This window comes from Ursus americanus, chromosome 3 (assembly GCF_024610735.1).
Source record: "Ursus americanus isolate L20-20 chromosome 3, mUrsAme1.1.p, whole genome shotgun sequence".
Classification (NCBI taxonomy): Eukaryota; Metazoa; Chordata; class Mammalia; order Carnivora; family Ursidae; genus Ursus; species Ursus americanus.
Genome location: NC_142129.1, coordinates 52131817 through 52154352, shown reverse-complemented (window position 1 = coordinate 52154352; position 22536 = coordinate 52131817). Strand labels below are relative to the sequence as shown.

Below are 22536 nucleotides of genomic sequence, written 5' to 3'. Positions count from 1 at the left end.
TTGTGTTCCTATTTGGGAGGGAAAGGGGGCTATAGTTTTGCACATGGGACATAAGTCAGAACAGGGTAGAAAGGGGGAAAAGATGCTGCTGGTGGGATCTATGAGCTCCTTTAATAAGAAATAAGCCGCGTCTGCTGTTTTTCGTTCCTGACGGAAGTTGCTTCCACATACTGACTTTTCCTTCAGGTGGCGGATCTGAAAGCCAGACTGGCCTCTCAAGAAGCCGAGCTGCAACTGAGAAATCACGATGCCGAGGCTCTGATCACAAAGATTGGGCTCCAGACGGAGAAAGTGAGCCGGGAAAAGGCCATTGCCGATGCTGAGGAGCGAAAGGTCAGGCTAATTCCACCATTTAGAGTGCTGAGCTATATTTAGCACAAAATAAACCTTTGTAGGTGAACAATTTTGAACAACTTCCTCTCCAGGGAGCATAAAATCTAAAGAATTATTATAGTTACACATGTAACAGCATTTCACACCATGATTACCACTTGACCTTTCTTTACATTATGCATTTTCCCACCCTTTTAGCTCTTTTAATGATACGCAAGAACAATAAATACTGAGCTCATTCAAGCATATAATGGATGTGGATCTTGGATATCAGGCCTATTTGTAATACAGTAAAGGTCATGAAGTCACCTCTGAGGTTTCTAAAGGTTTTCAGTTTTTAGGCAAATTGAACAACTCAATTGTTAACAAAGCCCATTCCATCACTTTGCAAGATGGCTTTTCAAATTTTTCATTTTAATAATACAACTTGAGTTTATTATTAAATCCTAAGCCAAATTTGTTCTTTTTGATTTGATTGAGGCCCTGGCATTTTGTATTACGTTTTACTGTTGGAAACAATTACTTTTAAGATTATATAGGTTCTGTTTCTTTGTACGTGGGTTATTGGCAGTTCTGAAATAAATATAACTTCTTTGTCCTCTTTTTTACCAGAACTTCAGCCACCAATTGGAGGTATTTCATGATTAGGTATCTTATTTGTTTAAAAAATGGGATATGTTTGTTTGAGACAAATTCTTTCATTTTAGACAAAAGATTATAATCAGGGCTTAGTTGATGAAAAATTGTAAATTACGAACACACAGCCATTGAATCAGTAGCTTTTATGCCAGTATTCTTCTGTTTTCATAATGCCAGAAAGACTCGAGCTTTCCAGTGGAGTTGCCATTCATTCAGAGACAATTGAGTTGTTTTTCCCTTTTTTCTAATAGGTACTGAGCATGTTCACGTGTCGCTTGCACAACTAAAGGGTCGAAGTGTACGTCGAAAATCAAAATGCTGAATAGTTTTTTTTTCTTTTAAAAAACCTTGTTTTTAAAGTTGAAGACAAGCTACATTTGGCATGGCCAATGGGCATATAATTCCTAATTCTGGCAATAACTGTTTCTATGGAGTTACAGATAAGCAGAGGATGTCCTTAAAAGTGTATTATGTTATTTTAGCGATTAGGTATCACATATGATGTGATTATCATGAGCCATTTCCACCCAAGGGATGTTTTTCAAGCATTACATAAATAAGTGATGTTCTAGTAATTGTTCTATTATAACCTATCTCTACAAATCCCTTTTAGAGACCTTAAAATACTCCAGAGGTATTTTCACATTTTGCACTTGAATTCCTAAGGCAAAATTATCCTTGCAAAGAAGGAAAAAAATGTTTTAGCAAATGAGAACTCATCTGACTGGTTGTTCTGTGAAGTTCTTCAAACATAAAAAAGACACATACTATTTTCTTTTAAAGATTTATTTATTTGACAGAGTGGGGTGGGGGGCTGCACAAGCAGAGGGAGTGGCAGGGAGAGGGAGAAGCAGACTTCCCCCCAGGACACTGGGATTATGACCTGAGCTGAAGGCAGATGCTTAACCGACTGAGTCACCCATGCGCCCCAACACATACAATTTTTATATCTAATCTATACCAAGAAATAAAAATATCTTCACTTTACCTATGATGCTTAATTTAATTATCAGTAACAAATACTAAGCAACTTTTTTTTTTTTAAGATTTTATTTATTTATTTGGCAGAGAGTACAAGCAGGGGGAGTGGGAGCAGGGAGCCCGATGCGGGGCTCGATCCCAGGATGCTGGGATCATGACCTGAGCCAAAGGCAGATGCTTAATGACTGAGCCACCCAGGCGCCCTAAGCAACTTTTTTTTGTCTGGCACTATTCTAGGCTCTCGAGCATATATGACATACAAGGCACCCTCACGTAGCTTCCATTATAATGGAAGACTGGCAGGAGACAAGGGATAAGATACTTTGGGTTAGTGATAAGGGCTAAGATAAAAATCAAATCAAGACAATGGTGGAATGAATTATTTTAAATTGATTGGTCATGGAAGGAGTATATCGAGTATATCAAGTCAAGGAACTAATCATCATGGAGTATGTGCTATGGGTTCACATTTGTCATATGTTCAGCAATGTATAAGATTGTATGCAGTTATTAAATGCGTATATGTGGGCACTGTGATCCTATGAAGTTGGGATCTCAAGGCTTAATACACGAGAAGTTATTAAAAAGTACATTGCCATATTTAATATGACTAAGCAGAGACCGACCACCTTTCCAGGCATCTTGATAACTCTTGTAGAGTACCAGGTTGAAATTGTTCCTTCAGATTCATGAAATAGTCAAGAGCCATTCAAACCACTGACATGACCAGCGGTGATCAAGCAACACAAGCACCATGAAGCCTATGAAAATAAGTTCTTGCATCTTTGTTTGACTTACCACTTTCAGATTGTAAGGATCCTCTGATCCCTTTCATACTGCTTTCTTTGTTGAGTGTAATCCTCGTGAGTTAAAGTACCTTCCATATCGCAGGGCAAATATAATTTCTTCAGAAGTTGGACATCTCCTTGATTTTGCGTGGTTTTCAGTTTTAATATGTGTTTCTTCCCTAAATGTGGGAATAACTGGATTTTGAGGGATCATCTCGGATTCCCTATGGTCTGAAGGCAGATAAGAGCAGTGTATTAGCTCGCTCGGGCTTCCAGAACAAAGTACTACAGACTGTACGACTTCAATAGCAGAAACTTCTTTTCTCACAATTCTGGAGGCTGGAAGTCCAAGATCAGGATGCTGGCAGGTTTGGTTTCTCCTTCGCCCCTTGGAGAAACCTATCAAGGACAGGCCTCTCTCCTGGCTTGCAGATGGCCACCTTTTCACTATGTCTTCACATGGTCTTTTCTCTATGCACACATCCCTGGTGTCCCTCGTGCCTGTCCAGATTTCCTCCTCTTAAAAGGACACCTGTTAGACTGGATTAGGGCCCATTCTAACAGGCTCATTTAAGCTTAACCACCTCTTTAAAGGGCCTGTCTCCAAATACAGTCATATTCTGAGTTACTAAGGTTAGGGCTTTACCGTATACATTTTTAGGTGGACATGCTTCAGCTCATAATAAGCCATTATTACTACTTAATTCTCTCTCTGTGAGCATCACTAAATTTCATGAACTATTTGCAAGGAGAGTAGAAATAGAATAGAAAAGTTCTGTGTATCCAAGAATGGGATTCTCTCCAAAACTCTGCTTTAACAGACAGCAGTCAAGAAAAAGCACACTTTCCAAGTGATCTGTGTAGCTCTCCCCTCCTTCCCCGAGTTGAACCTTGCTGACCACTACCCAGGAGCCATGGGGCAGAGGAAATTGCACATTGAGACTTACCAGGTCACTAAGATACACAGCATTTTCACCACTCCAGTATCATTGCACTTGAAATATATAAATTATTCTACCTTATAATTTGAATAAGCAGGAGGAGTTAAGTTTTAGTCCTCTGCAGAACTTCAGGTGTCCTAACTGTGGCACTGGGTACAGTCCCCATGGTGATTGTGGCATAGGCTCTGTGAACAAAAGTGCACAGAGGGGATTGGGAATGAGAAATACGTTGACCGACCTAGGGTATTTTTTCATTTTCACTTGTGGGTTTTCATTAATGTTCAAGATTGCTTGGTTATAAAGACTAGCCAAAAGAATAAGACTCCATGAATGTTAAGGGAGTCCGATGGAGAAGAATAGCAACTCCTAGTCTCATCGAAGCAGCACTCAAAAGGAATACTGCTCTAGCACTGAAACTGTGATCCTGAGACCAGTTTAAAATGATGCTATTATAAATGGTAGCAGACAGCGTTTATAGATTGGACGTATCCTTATGGAAGGTACATAACCCTGAGGTATGAACTTACTCACCTCTCCGCTCCCTTTCATCTGCAGTGGTGGTCTCTACACACAAGCAGTGTCCTGGTTTTACAATTTTCGTGGTCCATTCTTGGCAGCCCTCTGGGTTTTGGAGTAGTTCTCAGTAAGCACGTGGGGTTTTCTTATTTATGTTAACGGTAGCTCGGTACGGATTGGCAGGAGATCACATCTCTACCCTGAACCAATTATGTTCATAAAAGCTACAGTATACAGCAAAATAATGGCTAATCAGAAGAATGGTAATTACTGCTAATTAAGCTGTACTAGACAGCATAATTTGTTGTAAGCACTATTAAATTTATGGTATGGCTGAACCTGTTCATTCCAAACACATCTGAAGAAATGCACTTTTGCTCACACGTTACATGCCCCAGTCACCGTCCCTGGAATCTGTGTCCCATGGTGACTGGATTCTGGTGCCCAGTGCCACAGCTTTGAAACTCCAGTTTCTGCTGAGGATCAAAGTTGACTCTTCCTGGCCATTTGACCTTTATATGTGTCTCAAGAGGAAGAGGAAGATAAAAACTCCAAAGCTTGTCATTTGCTCTCGGTTCAGGTTTATCAGATGGCTTCCCTCTAGGCATACCATACACATTCACATCAGGAGGCTGCTGCGGCACCCTCTCTGGCATGGGAAGGGAGCTGCTGGACCCTCCACAGTGAGGTGCACATCAGTGTGATGGTTGTGTTGCCAAAGACAGAACTGGGCTATCCTAGCTGTAGTTTCTTACCAGCTCCTTAGAGAAACCAGTAATTAATCTTTATAAAAATTAGATCTGTGGCTAAGCATACACAGAAATAACAATATCTTTTAGTCAGTTGAACCGGAAAAGCTTCCCACCTATTCCTAAAGAATAGCCGACATGGCTTTTGGGCAAATGTAAACACAAATTAGATAGGGATTTCTAGCAAGAATATTTTCTGTCTATGTTACTGAGCCAGCCTGGATTTCCTCTTGTACAGGACACTCTCAGAAAGAAAATGGAAGAGCACAGGAATGGTTCAGTCTTGAATTTATTATTAGCAGCCCCTTATAATTAGAGCCCTTCTTGGAGCACTTCGACCTTTGAGTCCATTCGAGTTGGGTTGCGTGACCATATGTTGTGCATATACAAAGCTTTGTGTGTACATGGTGCCTGAGAGGAATTCGTCCTTAGGGCAAACTCCTCACCTGTTGAAAATAGAGACGAAGGAATTCTTGAGCAGCGAGTCTGAGTCAGCCTGCATTGTTCAGCAGCGATATCCAAGGTGACCAAGGTTTGTGTGCTTTCCTCTCTGATTAGGTGACAGCCATTCAGACTGAAGTGTCCCAGAAACAGAGAGAGTGTGAGGTGGACGTACTCAAGGCTGAACCTGCGCTCGTGGCCGCAACAGCTGCACTCAACACACTCAACAGGGTAAAGATGATTCCCTGGCTCGTGGGATTCCTCCATGTAGTATTTAAAGTCCTCAGAGTTTGATTAACTGAACTCAGAATGAATTCTGTGCAGCCAAAGAGTTTTTTTGAGAAGAACTTGAGTCCCATAAAATATTAAAGTAGGAACACGCATTTGAGGTCATCACTAGGAGTGTGACTTCCTTTCCCATCCAGGAGTCTGTCCTTCCACACCCTGACAAGCAGTCTCCAATACTGTGGGATTTATACTTTCCTGAGAGGCAGCTCTATTGTTCACTGCTGGATTTGGCCCAAATCCGGTTGTTCATATTATGTGTTGCTTTAAGAACTAAGTGCAGACTCTTTACTTCCTCTGGGTATAAAAAGGGGCATCAATGAGAGATCCTCATGAAAAGAACAATGCACTAGGAACAGAGATACCTAGGTTTGGCCCACATCATGTTTCCTAGATTCAGCTTATTAGCAAAACCTCATTGAGCTTTCAAATTCCCCTAAGAGAAAATGATGTGTGATAGTCAGAAGGGTATTGTAAGGAAAAACAGAATTGTGGGCACTGTTATTTTAGGAGTCCACGGCTAGTTTTGCACTCAGGTTCCACTAGGCCTCTGGGGAGAATCCCAGGGAATTAGCAGGCCTGAGGTTCTTAAGATTCAACCTCAAGTAGTAAAGGATCCAGACTTCAACTGACCTTCAAAGAAATAATTTAAGTCCTTTTTCTTTTTCTTTCCTTTTTTATTTTATTTTATTTTATTTATTTATTTGAGAGAGAGAAAGCAAGAAATAGAGCATGAGCAGAGGGGGAGAGGGAGAAGCAGGCTCCCTGTGGAGCAGGGAGTCTGATACAGGGCTCAATCCCAGGACCCTGGGATCATGACCTGAGCTGAAGTAGACATCAAGTCCTTTTTCTAAGGTGTTTTGTTGGTGGTGGGGTTTTTTTGGGAAAACAATTGACTGTGAGCAAAGAGTTATTATCTACATGGATGTTTCTTATAGAATTAGCATAAAACTGTAAACTTTAAGTGTGATTTTATTATTTTTTTAAAGATTTGTTTTTAAAGAGTATGAGTAGTGAAAGGAGCAGAGGGAGAGAGAGTCTTAAGCAGACTCCCCAGCGTGGAGCCCAACAGGGGACTTGATCTCACAACCCAGAGATCATGACCTGAGCTAAAATCAAGAGTCAGACACTTAACCAACTGAGCCACCTAGGCACCCCAAAGCTGAAAACATGAAAAGAATATAAATATACCATAATAGAAGATTGACTTTTATGCACATATTCTGCTGCCATTAAAATACTGTTGGATACTAATTAACGACTTGAGAAAATGTCTGGGATCTATTAAGTGAATAAAGCAGATTATAAGATAGGATATACTATAGGAATTTTTTTTTTCTTTTTTGGTAAGAATGTGCTTGTGCACTAAAAAATGGGAGGGACTCCTGGGTGGTGCAGTCAGTTGAGCGTCCGACTCTTGGTTTCAGCTCAGCTCAAGATCTCAGGGTCGTGAGACTGAGCCCTGCATCAGGCTCTGCGTTTGGCTTGGAGTCTGCTTGGGTTTCTCTCTCCCTCTCCCTCTGCCCTTACCCTCCCACACTCATGTACGTCTCTCTCTTAAAGAAAAAAAAAAAAGATAAATCTTTAAAAAGAAAATCTTAAAATTGGAAAAAATAAAAAGTAATAGTAACTGATTATCTCTTAGTAATGGAATTTTAGATTTTTCTCTCAACACTGGCATGTTTATTTTCTTTGTGCTTCTCTACAGTTGCAACTTTTTCTCCAAATATATTATCATTTACCCATACAAAATAAATTAATGTCACTTAAATATAAAGTTCAATGTATTTACAAAAATGAAGATATTTACAAATTATGCAAGAATCTTGGTTAGCCAGCTCCCAGTTATCATTAGCATATTTTGGAGTTTTGCTTTTGTCCTTGTTTTTCCAATCCTTTCCATTCCCAAGTAAATAGGCAGTTCGCAGTAATGAAGAAGAATCAGGTTGAACATTTGATAGGGTTTTATAAGCAAGAGTCTATTAGGTAGCTCATGAAATGTCACGGGAAGTACTTAGTTTTGTAAATCCTGTATCATGAACTTAGATAAATTGCTCATAGATAGTAATTCCTGCCTCAAAGTATTTGCCTTAATACTTGTAGTTCATACAAACTTGTTAATACCATCTGTGGGGTAAATCAAGATTTTGACCAGAGATGATCAGGGAGTTATGCGGAGGGTATGTTCAGCCTATTTGGTCGTGTTCCCATTGGAGAGTCATCATAGTGTAATCGAAGAGGTTTCTTGTGCAGAAAAACAAAACCAAGAGACCCTCAGCCAAAGGATGGTATTTCTGGGCGGGCCTGGTTAAAATGCAGATATAATACATACGTAGGCTAGAACCCATAAACATGTTAAAGACTTTGTGTATAAAATTCCCTGGGCTCGGTGAGCCAGGCTCCGCAGGCCCGGTATATCAGATGGAGAATTTAGGGGAAGCAAAAGAGACCATGCCATTTCCAGAGTATCAGAAAAGTGCCGGGTGAGAACTGAATCTCCTGGGGTCCCAACATAGAGTCACAGATGGCAAAAACTGCCAAACCAGAGCTGTAGGGACAAGGAGAGGGAGGAGGCCCCTGACGACCGGCTCGCTAACTTCACGGCTCTTCCCCAGACCTGCCCTGCTCTTCAGTGTGACTGTGCTTTTCTTCAGGTCAACCTCACTGAGCTGAAAGCCTTTCCCAACCCGCCGAATGCCGTTACCAACGTTACCGCGGCCGTGATGGTCCTCCTGGCTCCCCGGGGCAGAGTGCCTAAAGACCGAAGTTGGAAAGCAGCTAAAGTCTTCATGGGAAAGGTATCAGACAGCCTGGCAGGATGAAAATGCCCACAGTTTCTCTTCTTAGTACCGTGTTTCTACTTGACAGCAAAAGATGTTCAAACCAAAGGAAATCATCTTTGCATTCGTCCAGCGTAATCTGCCGCGTGTGCTCTGGACTTAGGATTTTTGTTTGCCAAGTTGGAGGTTAGCTTGGGGTTATTGCATACCTAAGTCAACACTAGCAGCTCTCAGAAGGTTGCTAATTCTTTGCAAAATTATGAAAGCGGTTAAGTGTAGGAGGGAGAAAATTACATGGATTTCTTATGCTGGAAAAATGTTGCTAGTGCATGAGAAGCTGAGGCAGAGGGGCCTTTTGGTAGGTGTTTTTCCTTTTCTGTCTTTTCTTCAAAATGTGAATGCCTCCTGTGTGGGGACTGAATATTTTACCCTGGGATAGAAGAGATTTTAAAAGTGTCCATTGCTAATTCTCACTTCATACCATAAAGACCAAACAAGCCAAACAGTAGGATAAATGCAGCTTGCCAGTTTCGCCTTTGTAATGTGAGTCCTAAAAGCTGGTTTTAACTTTTGATCTTGGAATTTTCTCTGCAGCCAAAATGGGTTCATTGCAATCAGTCTTTTTGCTTTACAGGTTGATGATTTTTTGCAAGCGTTAATTAACTATGACAAAGAGCACATTCCGGAGAACTGTCTAAAAGTAGTAAATGAGCAGTATTTGAAAGACCCAGAGTTCAGTCCAAGCCTGATTCGGACCAAATCCTTTGCAGCAGCTGGTCTGTGTGCCTGGGTCATCAACATCGTGAAGTTCTATGAGGTATCAGTCTTACTCCGTTGGGCCACAGCTGTTACTCGCAAGGACCATCACGATACTAATTTCTGTAGTGGCAAAACAAAGTAAAATAGTTTGATGTTTAATTACCTGAATAAGATGAGGTTCTAAGATTGAGACCCAAAAGTGTCAGACTAAACAGAGTTCTACACAGGAGGATATTTGAAATGTTTGAAACTATCTTTTTTTTAGGGTAGAGTGATCAGCTACTGTAGATCAAATAGCACTTAATTTGATTTGATTAGATAAAAACTTGCTGGTTGATTAATTATATTTCTTTCTTTTTTTTTTTAAGATTTTATTTATTTATTCGACAGAGATAGAGACGGCCAACGAGAGAGGGAACACAAGCAGGGGGAGTGGGAGAGGAAGAAGCAGACTCATAGTGGAGGAGCCTGATGTGGGGCTCGATCCCACAATGCCGGGATCACGCCCTGAGCCAAAGGCAGACGCTTAACCGCTGTGCCACCCAGGCGCCCCTGATTAATTATATTTCTTTATGTTAAAATATTAACTTTGCAGGGCACCTGGGTGGCTCAGTCAGTTAAGTGGCTGCCTTCAGCTCAGGCCATGATCTCGGGGTCCTGGGATCGAGCCCCACAGCGGGCTCCCTGCTCAGCGGGGGGTCTGCTTCTCTCTCTCCCTCTGCCTCTGTGTGCTCTCTCGCACTCTCTCTCTCTCAAAATCTTTTTAAAAATTTAAAGAATAAAATAAATTTAAAAATATTAATTTTGCATTGACTTGAAGCAACTGCAGGTCTCAATTCATGTTTCAACTCAATCCCATCTCTTAACGCAGAAATTGCCACCATCTATTGTAGACTTCATGAGATGAGGAAATGCCCCCCTCCTTTTTTTGTCTTTAGTATTTTAACGACAAATACACTTTTCATATTACGGTCTAATCCAAAAGTTTGTATTTTCAGGCAGCATAGCGAGAGATGATCATTTCATTTAGTAACTTATTTATCAGGTTCTCACCGCCTGCCACCTGTCCTGCCAGCACTTGGCAGAACTCTGGACGTGAAAAGGGAACAGTGCAGGGCCCTTAACTGAAGAACCATCTCATTTTTTTTTTCTTGGAAGGTCATATGTTATATTCAAAAATAGAAGTATGGAGGAAATACCAACTATAATCACTGCCAGTCCCAAAGTGATTTTCGTAAAACCAGGTTATAGCCTTTTATATTGGGGCCCGACGGGAAAGGGACCCACAGGAAGAGGACCCTATGGATCTGTCTCTTCAGTGGAAGCCTGTATAGAGCAAGTGTTGGGACAGATGGGAGCTGACATATAGCCTCTCCCCCTAAGAAAATGTCTGAGCCCTCTGCTCTCTTCGCACCATAGGTGGAATGATGAGCATGGAGCTAGACTGTGGCTGTGTTCTGTGTGGTTTTGCTATAAAAGAGAAAAGAAAATGTCATTTCCTTCCTCTCTTGCCAACGGGGAAGAAAGTAGGTGCCCCACATTCTCAAAACACCGAGTAACATACGCTGAAGTTGGCAGGAGCTTGGAAAGTGGAAGCACGGTTAATACTGTGAGACTATCTCCTGTGGTCCTTTCTGGGGTTTGAGAGTTTCTCCACACTTGTTTTCTGCTTTAAAATCAAGACTTGGTCCCCCCTTGAGCTATAGTTCCTGCCCACTGCAATTTCTAATGATAGGAAGATTATCTGCAAATTTTAGGACAAACCTACTGGAGCATCTTAATATTGTTTGATGTCTATAGCAATTTACGCAAGGATTTATAACTCTCGTGTCCGGAAAAAATGACTCAGTCGTGGACAGCCAGACAGAATTTGGGAGGCTGTGTAGATTTTGGCTCTGCCGTTGGGTAGTGCCATTGCTAAGAAATAAAACCCATATTGTCAGGTGAGCTAGAAATTGTAGTGACAAAGCTTCCCTCAAATGTAGGGTTGACCGATCGTGTGTCCTCTCTGCCTCTCATTACCCCACGAGTTAAACCCCATGTGGATTTTCAGGTCTACTGTGACGTGGAACCCAAACGGCAAGCGTTAGCCCAAGCCAACTTCGAACTGGCTGCAGCTACTGAAAAACTTGAGGCTATCAGGAAAAAGCTTGAGGTGAGTGCGAAACGCAACACTAAGGAAGTTCCCAAGAGGTGGCACCTCCCCCCCTTAGACAGGGTCGCGTCTGAGTCCAAGCAAGCAGAAAGGAGCTTGAGCTTTCATCGGTACACTCATTTTCATACTCATTCAGTTGATACTTTCTGTCTGCTATATGCTGGACCCCGACCTGAAAAAGTAGAAACTTTGATGATTTCTGCACTTAAAAACCTTTCCTGGTCTGATAGGAGGAGGAAGAGCATTGCCCATGGTGATTAAAGGCAAGGATTCTGGAGCCAGACTTCTTCCTGGAGAGATGAGAGAAAATTTCAGAGGGAAGCTGTACTCGACATGGGCTTCAAAAGTTTCCTAGGAATCCCTGGGGTCATTAGGTTGGAAATGGTATTCCTAGCAAAGAAGGAAGAAAAAGGAAGAAGCAGTTGGTGGGCTCGAGGAAACTCAACAGGCCAGAGCCCTAAGGAAGACGAGCGTTCGGGGGAAGGTCAGGAATAGCACAGTGACGAGGAATGAACTTGCAGAGGTGAGCAAAGGCCTTCTTTGACTCTTAGGCTACAGAATTTGAATGTTATCTGATGAGTGAAATTGGAAGCTTGGAAAGATTGTAATAGGCTAACAGTGTGATCAAACTGACTTGTAAACAACTGAGCAGAGGCAGGAGGAAGGGAAGTGTCCATACGCAGGCACACAAGTCCCAGGCATGGCAGTGGGTCCCAGTGGGGCCTCCGCTAAGGCAGGAGCAGCCGCGATGGAGAGAGTGAGTGGGTGCCAGGCTGGCTGATGGCAAGGGGAGAGGGGGCAGGAACCAGAAGAGGGATGTTGAGGCCATAGTGCCTGGCCTGGAGGAGCGCAGTGCAGTCAGACTGATGGCACTGTCCAGCCCTGGCAACTTAGGGAACCCGTGGGAGCTTCAGTTCCGTTTCTGTAACATGGTGATTGGAACAGCTGCTTTTCAAGGTGGGCGTTTGTGATTTATGGCTCCCCGGGACCCGGTCTGCCTTCTCGGGGAGTATCTTGGGGAAATGATGCCTCCTCACTGGAGACACTCAAGTGGGGCTTTTCCCAGAGGTGCCCCTCCCTTCTCCAGCTAAAGGCTGGACATACGATCCAAGCTTTGCCACTTTCTGCCTCAGTCTCTAGAATTTGAACCATGAGCATGGGAATAAAGACGGCTGGCAGAGGTCATGCGTTCTAGAGAGAGGGTCCAGTTGAGACTTCGGAGGAGTTCCTGTTCCTGAGACTCTCAAGAGCTCCTGGGTGCCTATTCTGTGGTTCTCTGCCTTTTTCCTCCCTCCTAAGAGCCTCCCCAACCTCCATTTCCTTCTGGTAAATTCCCTGCAGCTTGAATCAGCTGGGGGTGGTTTCTGTTTCCCCCCATCTATGAACTGTGATGCATTGAGATGCTACTGTGTGCAGTACACAGTCAGTGCTTCATAAATGTTAGAGTTTCCACTCATCCTGTAGAAAACCCTGTGTTGGGTGTTCAGCTGTCAGAGCTGCAGTTTGGAGGCGGGCCGGGCTCAGGACTGTGGATTTGAGAACCCTGGCTGTGAGGGTCATAGATGTAGGGAGGTGGTCCGGCGGGAGTGTAAAGAATAAGGCGCAACGGGAGCTGAGGGTAGACCTCAGGGACAATGTTCCTGTCACAGAGTGCATCCTGCCGTGGGTCCCCTAAGCAGGTCAACTCAGCCGCCATGGTCGTCGGGGCATCCGGTGCTCACAGTAGCCAGGCGGCTTGTGAGCCCAGCTTCTTACAGAATGAGGCCTGAATTAGACCTGCTTATGTCAGAGGCCACGACTTGTTACTTTGGCCAAAAAAAAAAAAAAAAAAAATGTGTGTGTGTGGGGTGCACTTCCTAATAGAGGGCACCTCCCAGATTTAAGGGCAGGTTCTCAAAAGACGAGGGAGATCATCTTTCCAGAGCAGAGCCTGAGGTATTGACTTTCTGAATCTATCAGGAAGGAATTCAGTCGGGCTCTCGTTTTACTATTCAGTCATTAAAAGATGTCTTTCTTCTGATAGCTATTTTGATAAGATGGTTAATAACCCCAGAAGTCGTCTTAAGATACGGAACATTTCAGCCCCTCTCCCTGTAATTCGCGCCTCCTTCTCTGTCTGGAGTGCTGCCTCTCCTGCACTTCCTGACCCTCGCTCCCGCCCACGTGGCTCGCCCATCCTCCCCTCCCTGTGCGGCCCACGCACACTTCCCATGACGGCGCCGTCCGTGCTGTTCAGTAAACACCTGGTGACTACTGAAAGAAAAACAGGCGAACTGTTGATTTAGATAAACTTAGAGGAAGCATACTCATTTTATAAAAACTACCTTCCTTGGTCAAAACTCTCAACTTGACCAAAGCCTTTAAAAAACATTGCCATCGACTGTGAATGGTTTCATGTTAGTTGCAAGCAATTTAATGTTCCTAGAAACGGGATGAGGGTACCAGCCACATGTGATCCTAACCACAAGACTATCTGTGGTTGTGGAATTAGTGATCCTTTGGACACAGCTTGCAACTGGCTGAATAGAATTGTTCGTGTCAGTTGTTTTCAGAGACCCACGACACAAGCAGAGATTCACGTATCAATAAGCCTCAGAGCTAAGTTTGCAGACACAGGGAAAAGAAGACAGAGTAATAATTGAAATGTCTTGATGAAGAATGGCTCCTCCCATCCCCCTACCACAAATGGATTTCCAAAGAGTAGTTTCTTTTTTTTTTAATGTTTTTTTATTATATTATGCTAGTCACCATACAGTACATCCCTGGTTTCCGATGTAAAGTTCGATGATTCATTAGTTGCGTATAACACCCAGTGCACCATGCAGTACGTGCCCTCCTTACTACCCATCACCAGTCTGTCCCATTCCCCCACCCCCCTCCCCTCTGAAGCCCTCAGGTTGTTTCTCATAGTCCCAAAGAGTAGTTTCTAATGCAACAGAGTCTCTGCCGTTCCCACCACAGTGCCGTTCGCTGTGAAGACGCCGTGGCTGGCCGTGGCAAGGACTGTGCCTCCGCGTAGTTGCTGTCTGTTGGCATGAGTTAGATGAATGTTGGAGCCCAAGCGAAATTACAGCTTTTGCTAGCTTTGCCTTCGTTTCCTGCAGCCTCTGATTTTTCCTCCCTCCTGAGTTTGCGTCTCCTGTTGCTGTCTTGCCTCGCACAGTAGGGCTGTGTCTGGCAGCAGCGTCTGTGCTGCGATGCCAGTCCATTCATACCAGGGTCGGTCTGTATGTTTTTGTTCCTTTTACTCTTCATCTCTGTAAAGACTAAAAGATGGCCTTTTAGTGAAGGCTGAGCAGAAAAGAACTGGCTGAGTTGGAGTGGAAGCACGGCTGCCGCGTCTCTCAAACATACAGGAGCAAAGGGTGGCCATAAAGAAAATCTGCAGTCATTCTTGTTGGGGCCCTGGTTCTCCAGGTGTGTCCCCTAGACCAGCAGCAGCAGCAGCGTCCCTGGGGACTCGTTAGAAGTACAGATTCTCAGACCCCACCCCAGACTGACGGAATGAGACACTGTGGTGGGAGAACCCTGGAGTCCGGGTTTTATCAAGCCCTCCAGGAGGTGCTGGAACACACTCATGTGCAAAGCCCTGGTTTTAGGATGCTTGATGGGTTGGATCCCTTGGGCTGCGTCCCTCCTTTCTCACTCCATTCAATTCTGGAACCTGAGAGGCCAGGGCCTGTGAAGAACTGTGAAGGAACCGAGATTTGACCCTACTTGCAAGCTAACGAGTTAGCCTGCCACAGTTTTACGGACACGGGCGGAAGACCCGACCCCTGGGGGCAAGAGTCCGGGGGACGCCGTGATGTACAGTGCAGCCAGCGGCACGGACGTCATGCATCGCTTCTCTGGGCCCCCAGCCCGTGGAGTGATGCAGCGGAGACGAGCTGATGCTGTCCGCCCACCGTCAGTGTCGCAGCTGAGACGTGCCAGGCGCAGGAGCCCCCAGTATAGAGAGCACAGCAACTACAGCTGCTCAGCCTTCACCCCGGAAAGAAACCTATCCTTCTTCTTCTTCTTCCCGGGAGACAGTTCTGGCTTCTGCCCAGAGAGGAACACCCAGAAACCAGGGCGAGAGACTGTGGTCTCCCAACAGTCAGCTCCCCTTCCCAGCTTTATGCAGGGAATGGATAGAAACCACTTTATACCTTAGTTCTATGAATATTTAGGTCAGCCCAGGAATTGGGTAACATTATTTCCATTTTGCAGGTGATGAGACCGAGGCACAGAGAGGTTAGGTAAGCGGTCTGCCTTGAGGCCACTTCACTGGTAGCAGGGAGTCAGTATGAACGCAGGAGTTGGAGGCCAGAGCTCCCATGTGCTCCTGGATTTTATAAAACCACAAGTACTTCTAATAACCTAACAGACATTTAAATATTACTTATTTTAATCCGATTTCTACTTGGTGACATGTGATTATCTTCTCCCGTCCTCATATATTTGATCTCATTTTGCGTGTTAATCTTAAGTACGACACGTACATCTTTTAGAGGTGCTGCTTTAATGATATAAACTAAATAATGATATGATAATTGGGTCATTGACAGATACAAGCCATCTCTAAATTATGAATAGTGTATGTTCTACGGGTTTGCTTATTAAAGTCTCTTGGAACTTGGCACTCACTTACAAAAGCACTGTTACCAGTCTTATTTAGGATTGTTGGAGCTTGGCAGAGAGCAAGATGCTGTAGTAAGGAGTCTCCCTAGTACTGTTCTCTTAGGCAAGGGTTTTTTTGGCTCTCCATAACAGACACCTACTTAGAAAACCTTAAGCCAGAAAGGAGCTGGGGATGAGTCACAACTCTGAGGGAAAGAAGTGTGACTTGGTCTCGGGAGGAAAGAGATCCAGGAAACGGAAAGCTGCCACGGATGTCTACTAGTGTCTCTCCAGAGCCGTGTAACTTCTATTGCTGCCCTTTCTTTCTCTTTCTCCAGCATGGTTTTTTCCCTGCTTTCCTGCATCCCTGGTGGAACACAGTCCCTCTCCAAACGAAGCCCTCCAAAATGTACACCTCTTTCCTGGCTTTTGATGCCAAAGACAGTGACATACCTCTGAGTTTCAATGGCCCGTTTCCAGAAGTTACCATCTGGCCCAAGCTGGGTCAGGTTGCTGAGGTCTGGAGCTGCTCAATCATTAACACCCCTTTTCATTGCCTGAGTTACGGATCATTGAGAAATAAGAAAAGAGTCAGGAGGTGGAGAACCAAAAGATGACCGTTATTAGAATAAAGGTGGTACCGGAGGATGAGGCTTAGGCACAAGGGAGAGGGGACAGTGCACCCAGGGGGGTGTGAGTCTGGAGGGCTCGTCCACGCCCCCTCACCCCCCAGCGGCTGTGTGCACCCTGCTTAGTGCAGAAGGCAGGTGAGAAAAGCTCACAGTGAACTGGTCGAACTGGTCATCTCCCGTGGCACTGATGCATTTGTTATCACTAATCCTTTTCTTCCCTAACATATGTATGCTACAGGGGCAAAGGTCAAGGAGGCAGGGAGGTTGGTTTCATTGACCCATAGGTAATAGATGCTTTAAGATGATTATACTGTTTCCATTTTACCTAACAATGGCTCACAAGCTAATTTTCACTCTTATCTAGGATTTGGATCGAAATCTGAGCAGACTCACAGCTTCATTTGAAAAAGCAATAGCCAAGAAAGTCCAGTGTCAAGAGGAGGTGAACCAAACCAACAAAACTATTGAACTAGCCAATCGGCTTGTCAAGGAACTTGAGGCAAGTTGACCTTTTGTTCAAAAATCTCAAATATCCAGATCACCTTTTTTTGGATTTTATCTTTATTTGCTGTCCATAATAACTAAATAGACATGGAATCAATAGTGAAAGGAAATAATCAGCCTTCATACTATAGTTGCAACAGACGGAAAGGAAGAAGTGATGGATTCTTTACGTTTTTTAGAATAGAGCCGTGAACTCAGTGGTGTTCTAAGATACGTTAGAAACCAAGGACAGGTGTTGGATAATGGTGGGATTGAACTGTTGTCTGATTCTTTTAATATACATTTGCAACTGAGTTGTACCATCAGAACATTTTTTTAAAGCTAAGCTTGCTTGGTTGGTCGGTTGGTTCTTCCTGTGGTATCTTTTGACGAGTGACTGACAGAGTAATGTTAATAGTTATTCTATGAAATATTTTTTTAAAGATTTTTATTATTCATCTTAGACACAGGGTGCAGGGGGGAGGGGCAGAGGGAGAAGGAGAGAGACCGGCAGGCTCCGTGCTCAGCACAGGCCCGCTGCAGGGCTCGATCTCACAACCCTGAGATCATGACCTGAGCCGAAATCAGGAGTTGGATGCTGAAATGATTGAGCCACACAGGCGCCCCTGTGAAATAAAGGTTTTTAAAGCAATTCTTTATTAAATTTCTCCTGTTTGAACACAAGTGGTAGAAGAACATACAGCATTTATCCTCAGGAAGTCACGAATTTTATTTGCTCTCCAATGTATAATTTATGCATACAATAGATTATTATTTGACCATAGAAAGGATTGAAGTCTTGGTACATATTATAACATGGATAAACCTTGAAAATATAAAGTAAATGAAAATAGGTGAAAGAAGACACAAAATACCACATGTCGTATGATCCCTTCTACATGAAATATCCAGAATGGGCAAAGCTACGAGACAGCGGGTTAGCAGTTACCAGAGGCTGGACAAGGCGGCAGCATCTGGAGTAATGCTAATAGTTGTAGAGTTTTCCATTGTGTGAGAGAAACATGCTCAGATTGCTGGGAATGATCATACAAGTCTGTGAATATACTAAAAGCCACTCAGTTACGTACTTTACAGGGTGACTATCACAATATGTGAATTAAGTCTCTGTAAAGCTGTTATTTTTAAGTGCTACCCAAAAGTATATAACTGAACTATTAGAAATGCATTTAACTGAAGGTGATAGAAAAGTTGATTTACAGTGGCTTGAACAAATGGGAATTTATTTTTCACATACTGCAATAAAATTGCACGGGTAGACCGTTATCGTCGTTGAGTCGGGGAATTAGTGGTCAGATACCGAATCTCTTCATACCCTTCTGCCTCTCCATACTTAGCAGCTGGTCCTCCACCCTCGTGCATTCTGCACCATCATCCCAGAAGGCTGCTACACCTCCACATTCAGGGGAGAGAGAAAATAATCTGGATTTTTCTGGATTTTTCTCCTTTTACATGAAAAACGGAAGTTTTCCTGGCAACCTGTCTAGCAGACAGCCACTTAGGCTTCTCTAGTCAGAACTAGATTGACCACATCTAGCTTCAAAGAAGGCCACCAACATGGGAAATGGGGTTATCATCCTTGGCTTAGCCGATCACAGTTCATCTCGTGGGGAAGGACACATCACCCCTCTTGAAAATCAGATTTCTCTTAGCAACAAAGGAGGGAGGATGTGTGTCAAGATGGGTTCGTTTGGGCGATAGCCTAACTTTTAAAGTCGACTTCAAAAAAATCTAATTAAAATTTACTACAAATTTGAATTCAACCCTTCCCTGACACTCATGGTTCATTGTACATAAACTCGGGGCCAACCTGTAAAATCCACTCTTTGCACCCCATCTCAGTAATTACAGTTCTGTTCTTCCAGTGGTTACGGCCAACAGCTGTGGACTCCCTCTTGGGTTTTTGTGCTCCTTCTCATGACCCACACTCAGTCCATCAGCATATTGTTTTGACTACCTTCAAAGTCCATTCCAAATCCTGGCCATTTCCCCCACACTGGTCCAGGCCACCCACTCCTCTCCCCTGCAGTACTTCCCTGGCCTCCACTATTGTCCCCAAAGTCCACTCCCCTTGCTGCAGCTGAGTAATTAAAAAAATTAACTTCATTTATGTTTTCCCTCTCCCAGAAGTCTCCAATAATTAATTGTCTAAATCAAGGTATAGTCCAAAGGCTTCAGCTGGCCTGCATGATCCAGCTCCCAGATGCCTCTCTGTCCCTACGTCTGTCACCTTCCCTCCGGCTCCAGCTTCGCTCCCTCCTTGTTCTTCCCTCGTACTATCAGTCACTCCCGTACCGGTGGCCTTTGCCTTTTTCCTTCACATGGCTTACACATTTCCAAATAATGACGTCACTAGCTCCCTCACTTCTTCAGGTGGCTGCTTAAAGTTCTCCTTATCACGTGGCTTCCCTCTGCCTGTACACACCCCCACCCCCACGCGGTAGCCCTCTTTGCACTTAGTCGGCTTATTTTCTTCACAGCATCTATCACCACATGACACACTTAAATACGTACGTATGTACTTCGGGGGTGGTCTTTTTTCCCCCGACTTGAATATAAGCTCCTCAAGGACAGGAGCCACATCTGTTTTCTTCACCCCTTGATCCCAAGGAGAGAGAATAATCCTTGGTACACCATAGGCACCCATCGGTACTTGTTGAGTGAGTGAGTCATTGAGTTTGGGGAACGACCTGTGTTCAAAAACAAAAAAATCCTGTAGCCCTCGGAAGATTCACTCTTCTTAGGTCAGTTGAGAAGTTCCACTGCTACCAGTGCACTTTGTACCTGTTCCCATTGAAAGTGATGTGATTTAAGTAGTTTGAAGTGTTTACCATTTGTGAGGTACCTAAGAAAATGAAAAAGTGCCATTTAATTAGACTGTTTGCTTGTAGTAGGTTTCGGATGTCCAAAATGTCTATGAAGGAAAGAACAGGGTCTACCATGTGTCTCTTCCACGCGGCAGGTGTTCCAAAGGCTTTGCTTACTCATGATGATTTAGACAAGGAGAGGAAAGAAGGTAAAACCATGTTAACTAGCCAAAAAACAAATTACATATATATTTGTATACACACACACATTTTTAAGGATTAATTGAAGATGTCAGACCTTTTCCTTTGAGGATAAATTCTTTCTGACTAGAACAGGAGACAGTTAACTTCTGAAAAGCATCAAGACTGATGATTTTGTCTATATGGCATTGACCTGGAAGCTATAGTCTCAACCATTCAGACTAATAAATCAGGCAATTTATATTTAATCATTAACTAACTCCTGAGCTGAACAGCTGTTCAAAATTAGAAATGGGTCACCCCAGCCAGGATGACATTACAGGCAATCTATAATGCATTAGAATAAAATTATAGTGATTTTTAACTGTCTAGAAATTTATTACAGGACATGTTCCAACTCTTAAACCCTTGTTAGCCAATGTCAGTAATGATTTATGTTGCGTGGGTGGTATAGTGAAATTATTGACGATTTCAATAGCCAATAAGTCTGTGTTTAGTAAATCTTCAAATTTCAAAGCTGTTTTGGAGAATGAGGTGGGTGCACTTTATTGTTTATCATTTACTATCCAAAGACAACAAAGATGGAGGAAAGGCAAATGAGAAATTTCTCTTCAAAATTAATGGATATATGGTCGGTAGCTGAGGAGGGAAAGTAATGAATTCTATAAAGAGGGCTGAAGAGTTGAAGTTCCTTAGTGTTTGTATGGCTAACGTAGGGTGATCTTTTTCAAGCAAAGCAAGGAGATGACCTTAAAATATCTTTGATAACTATTCTCACTTGCTAATTTCATGACCTCCGTGTTGTGGGTGTTATGGTGGCTTGCAGGGAACTGGCATTCCAGTCTCTTTTGACATAGATCTTTTTTGCTTTCTGTGCTCTCTCTTCTTTCACAGGCAGAGCTAAATTCCACAGGGTTCTTCTTTGCTTGGACTATCAGATTGCTGATTTTTTTCAGTACCTATTAATTTGCATGTTCTTAGAATGTGATGCTAATTTTAGCATGCATTGAAATGGTGAGTTAGTGAGCGATCCTTCAGTTCAGTCAATCCATATACTTATTGTAGTTTTATTTAAATCCAATATTAAGGCCTCCACGTACTTAACCTGGAAATCAGATTTTAAATGGCCATCCAACTAGATAGAAGGACTTCAACAGCATTCTTTGAGTGTATTGTCTTCAAGACTAGTGAAACCCTCCTGATTTCTTTTTTTTTTTATATAGGCTATAGGTTCTTCCACTGATAGATTATATCAGAGAAATAACCCCAGTTTAGTAACTACCAGCATTATTCTTTAATTAATAGTGTCCAGGATAGCTGGCTCTTAAAGCTTTGCATTTTAATTAATGTGAGCAGTGTTGGTCATTTTTCCTTTGTCTACAGTCAATTGATAGCCAGTATATCTAAAACAGTGGTTGTCTAGGGCGGTGTAGTACCATTGCTACAAAGCGAGAGGAAGGCAGAGCCACCAGGCTGCCATTAAAAATCCTAACGTCACTCAGTCAGACCAACCTCTTGGTCCTCCACTCTCAGAGCGACAGGAAGGTGACTGTCAGCTTTTGAAGAAAGAGAGCATCCAACAAGGAGATTTGAAAGATCTCATGCCCTATTGCAGTACACTGCACTGAGGGGAGTATGAGAGCCCCTTCCTAAGGATGGGTTTCAAACGTAAGAAAGATGATGATAGTCATACAGTCCAGTTCTGTGCCTTCTAAAGGCTCTGCAAAAGGACGTAGACTAAAATGGACCCATAAGGTGGTCATCTTAAACCTTTGTTTCGTTGGTGTTCACCCTGCAATTACATCTGAGTTATTTTCCCTTCCAGTCAGAGAAGATTCGCTGGGGTCAGTCGATTAAATCATTCGAAGCTCAAGAGAAGACCCTCTGTGGAGATGTTCTCCTTACCGCAGCCTTTGTGTCTTATGTCGGATCCTTTACAAAACCGTATCGCCAGGAACTGGTAGACTGCAAGTGGGTTCCCTTTCTCCAGCACAAGGTAAGCTCCCTCCCTTCCCTTGGTAGCATTTGGAAACACCATCTTGGAATCGCAGTAGAAAAAACAGTAGGTATACCAGGCTCTTTTGTACCTTTATCATGACTGACCGACTGACTGACTGACTGGAAATTCTAGTATGAAAAAGACATTTCTTGTGTGTCTCAGTGTTTCTTGTTTAAATGATGGTTTCAACACAGAGACGAAAAAATAATAATTTTTTTATACACTCTAGTGATACAGTTGCAAAACTCCTTTTAACAAAACTGATAACTGAAATCAAATTGCGGTTATTGTTATGGTATGGCATGAAACTTTGTTTTCTTTCTGACGTGACGGGTTATTTGCCAAAGACTTTTTTTTCACATCTACTTTTAGAATAAAAATGAGCATTTAAATGCAAGTATAAAGATAACTCCTCCTAAATCTAAAAATC

The 22536-nt window shown here is 43.1% G+C and overlaps 1 protein-coding gene across 1 annotated transcript in view; it reads left to right on the top strand.

Annotated features, from left to right (window-relative positions):
- The window catches only part of DNAH11 (dynein axonemal heavy chain 11), a 307801-nt gene that overhangs the window by 200627 nt on the left and 84638 nt on the right, over positions 1–22536 (top strand). Inside the window, exons 57-63 of the mRNA XM_087860989.1 lie at positions 187–333; positions 5506–5619; positions 8328–8471; positions 9088–9270; positions 11266–11367; positions 16963–17097; positions 21933–22103. Coding sequence (XP_087717115.1) covers positions 187–333; positions 5506–5619; positions 8328–8471; positions 9088–9270; positions 11266–11367; positions 16963–17097; positions 21933–22103 — 996 coding nt within the window. The remainder of the gene's footprint in view (positions 1–186; positions 334–5505; positions 5620–8327; positions 8472–9087; positions 9271–11265; positions 11368–16962; positions 17098–21932; positions 22104–22536) is intronic.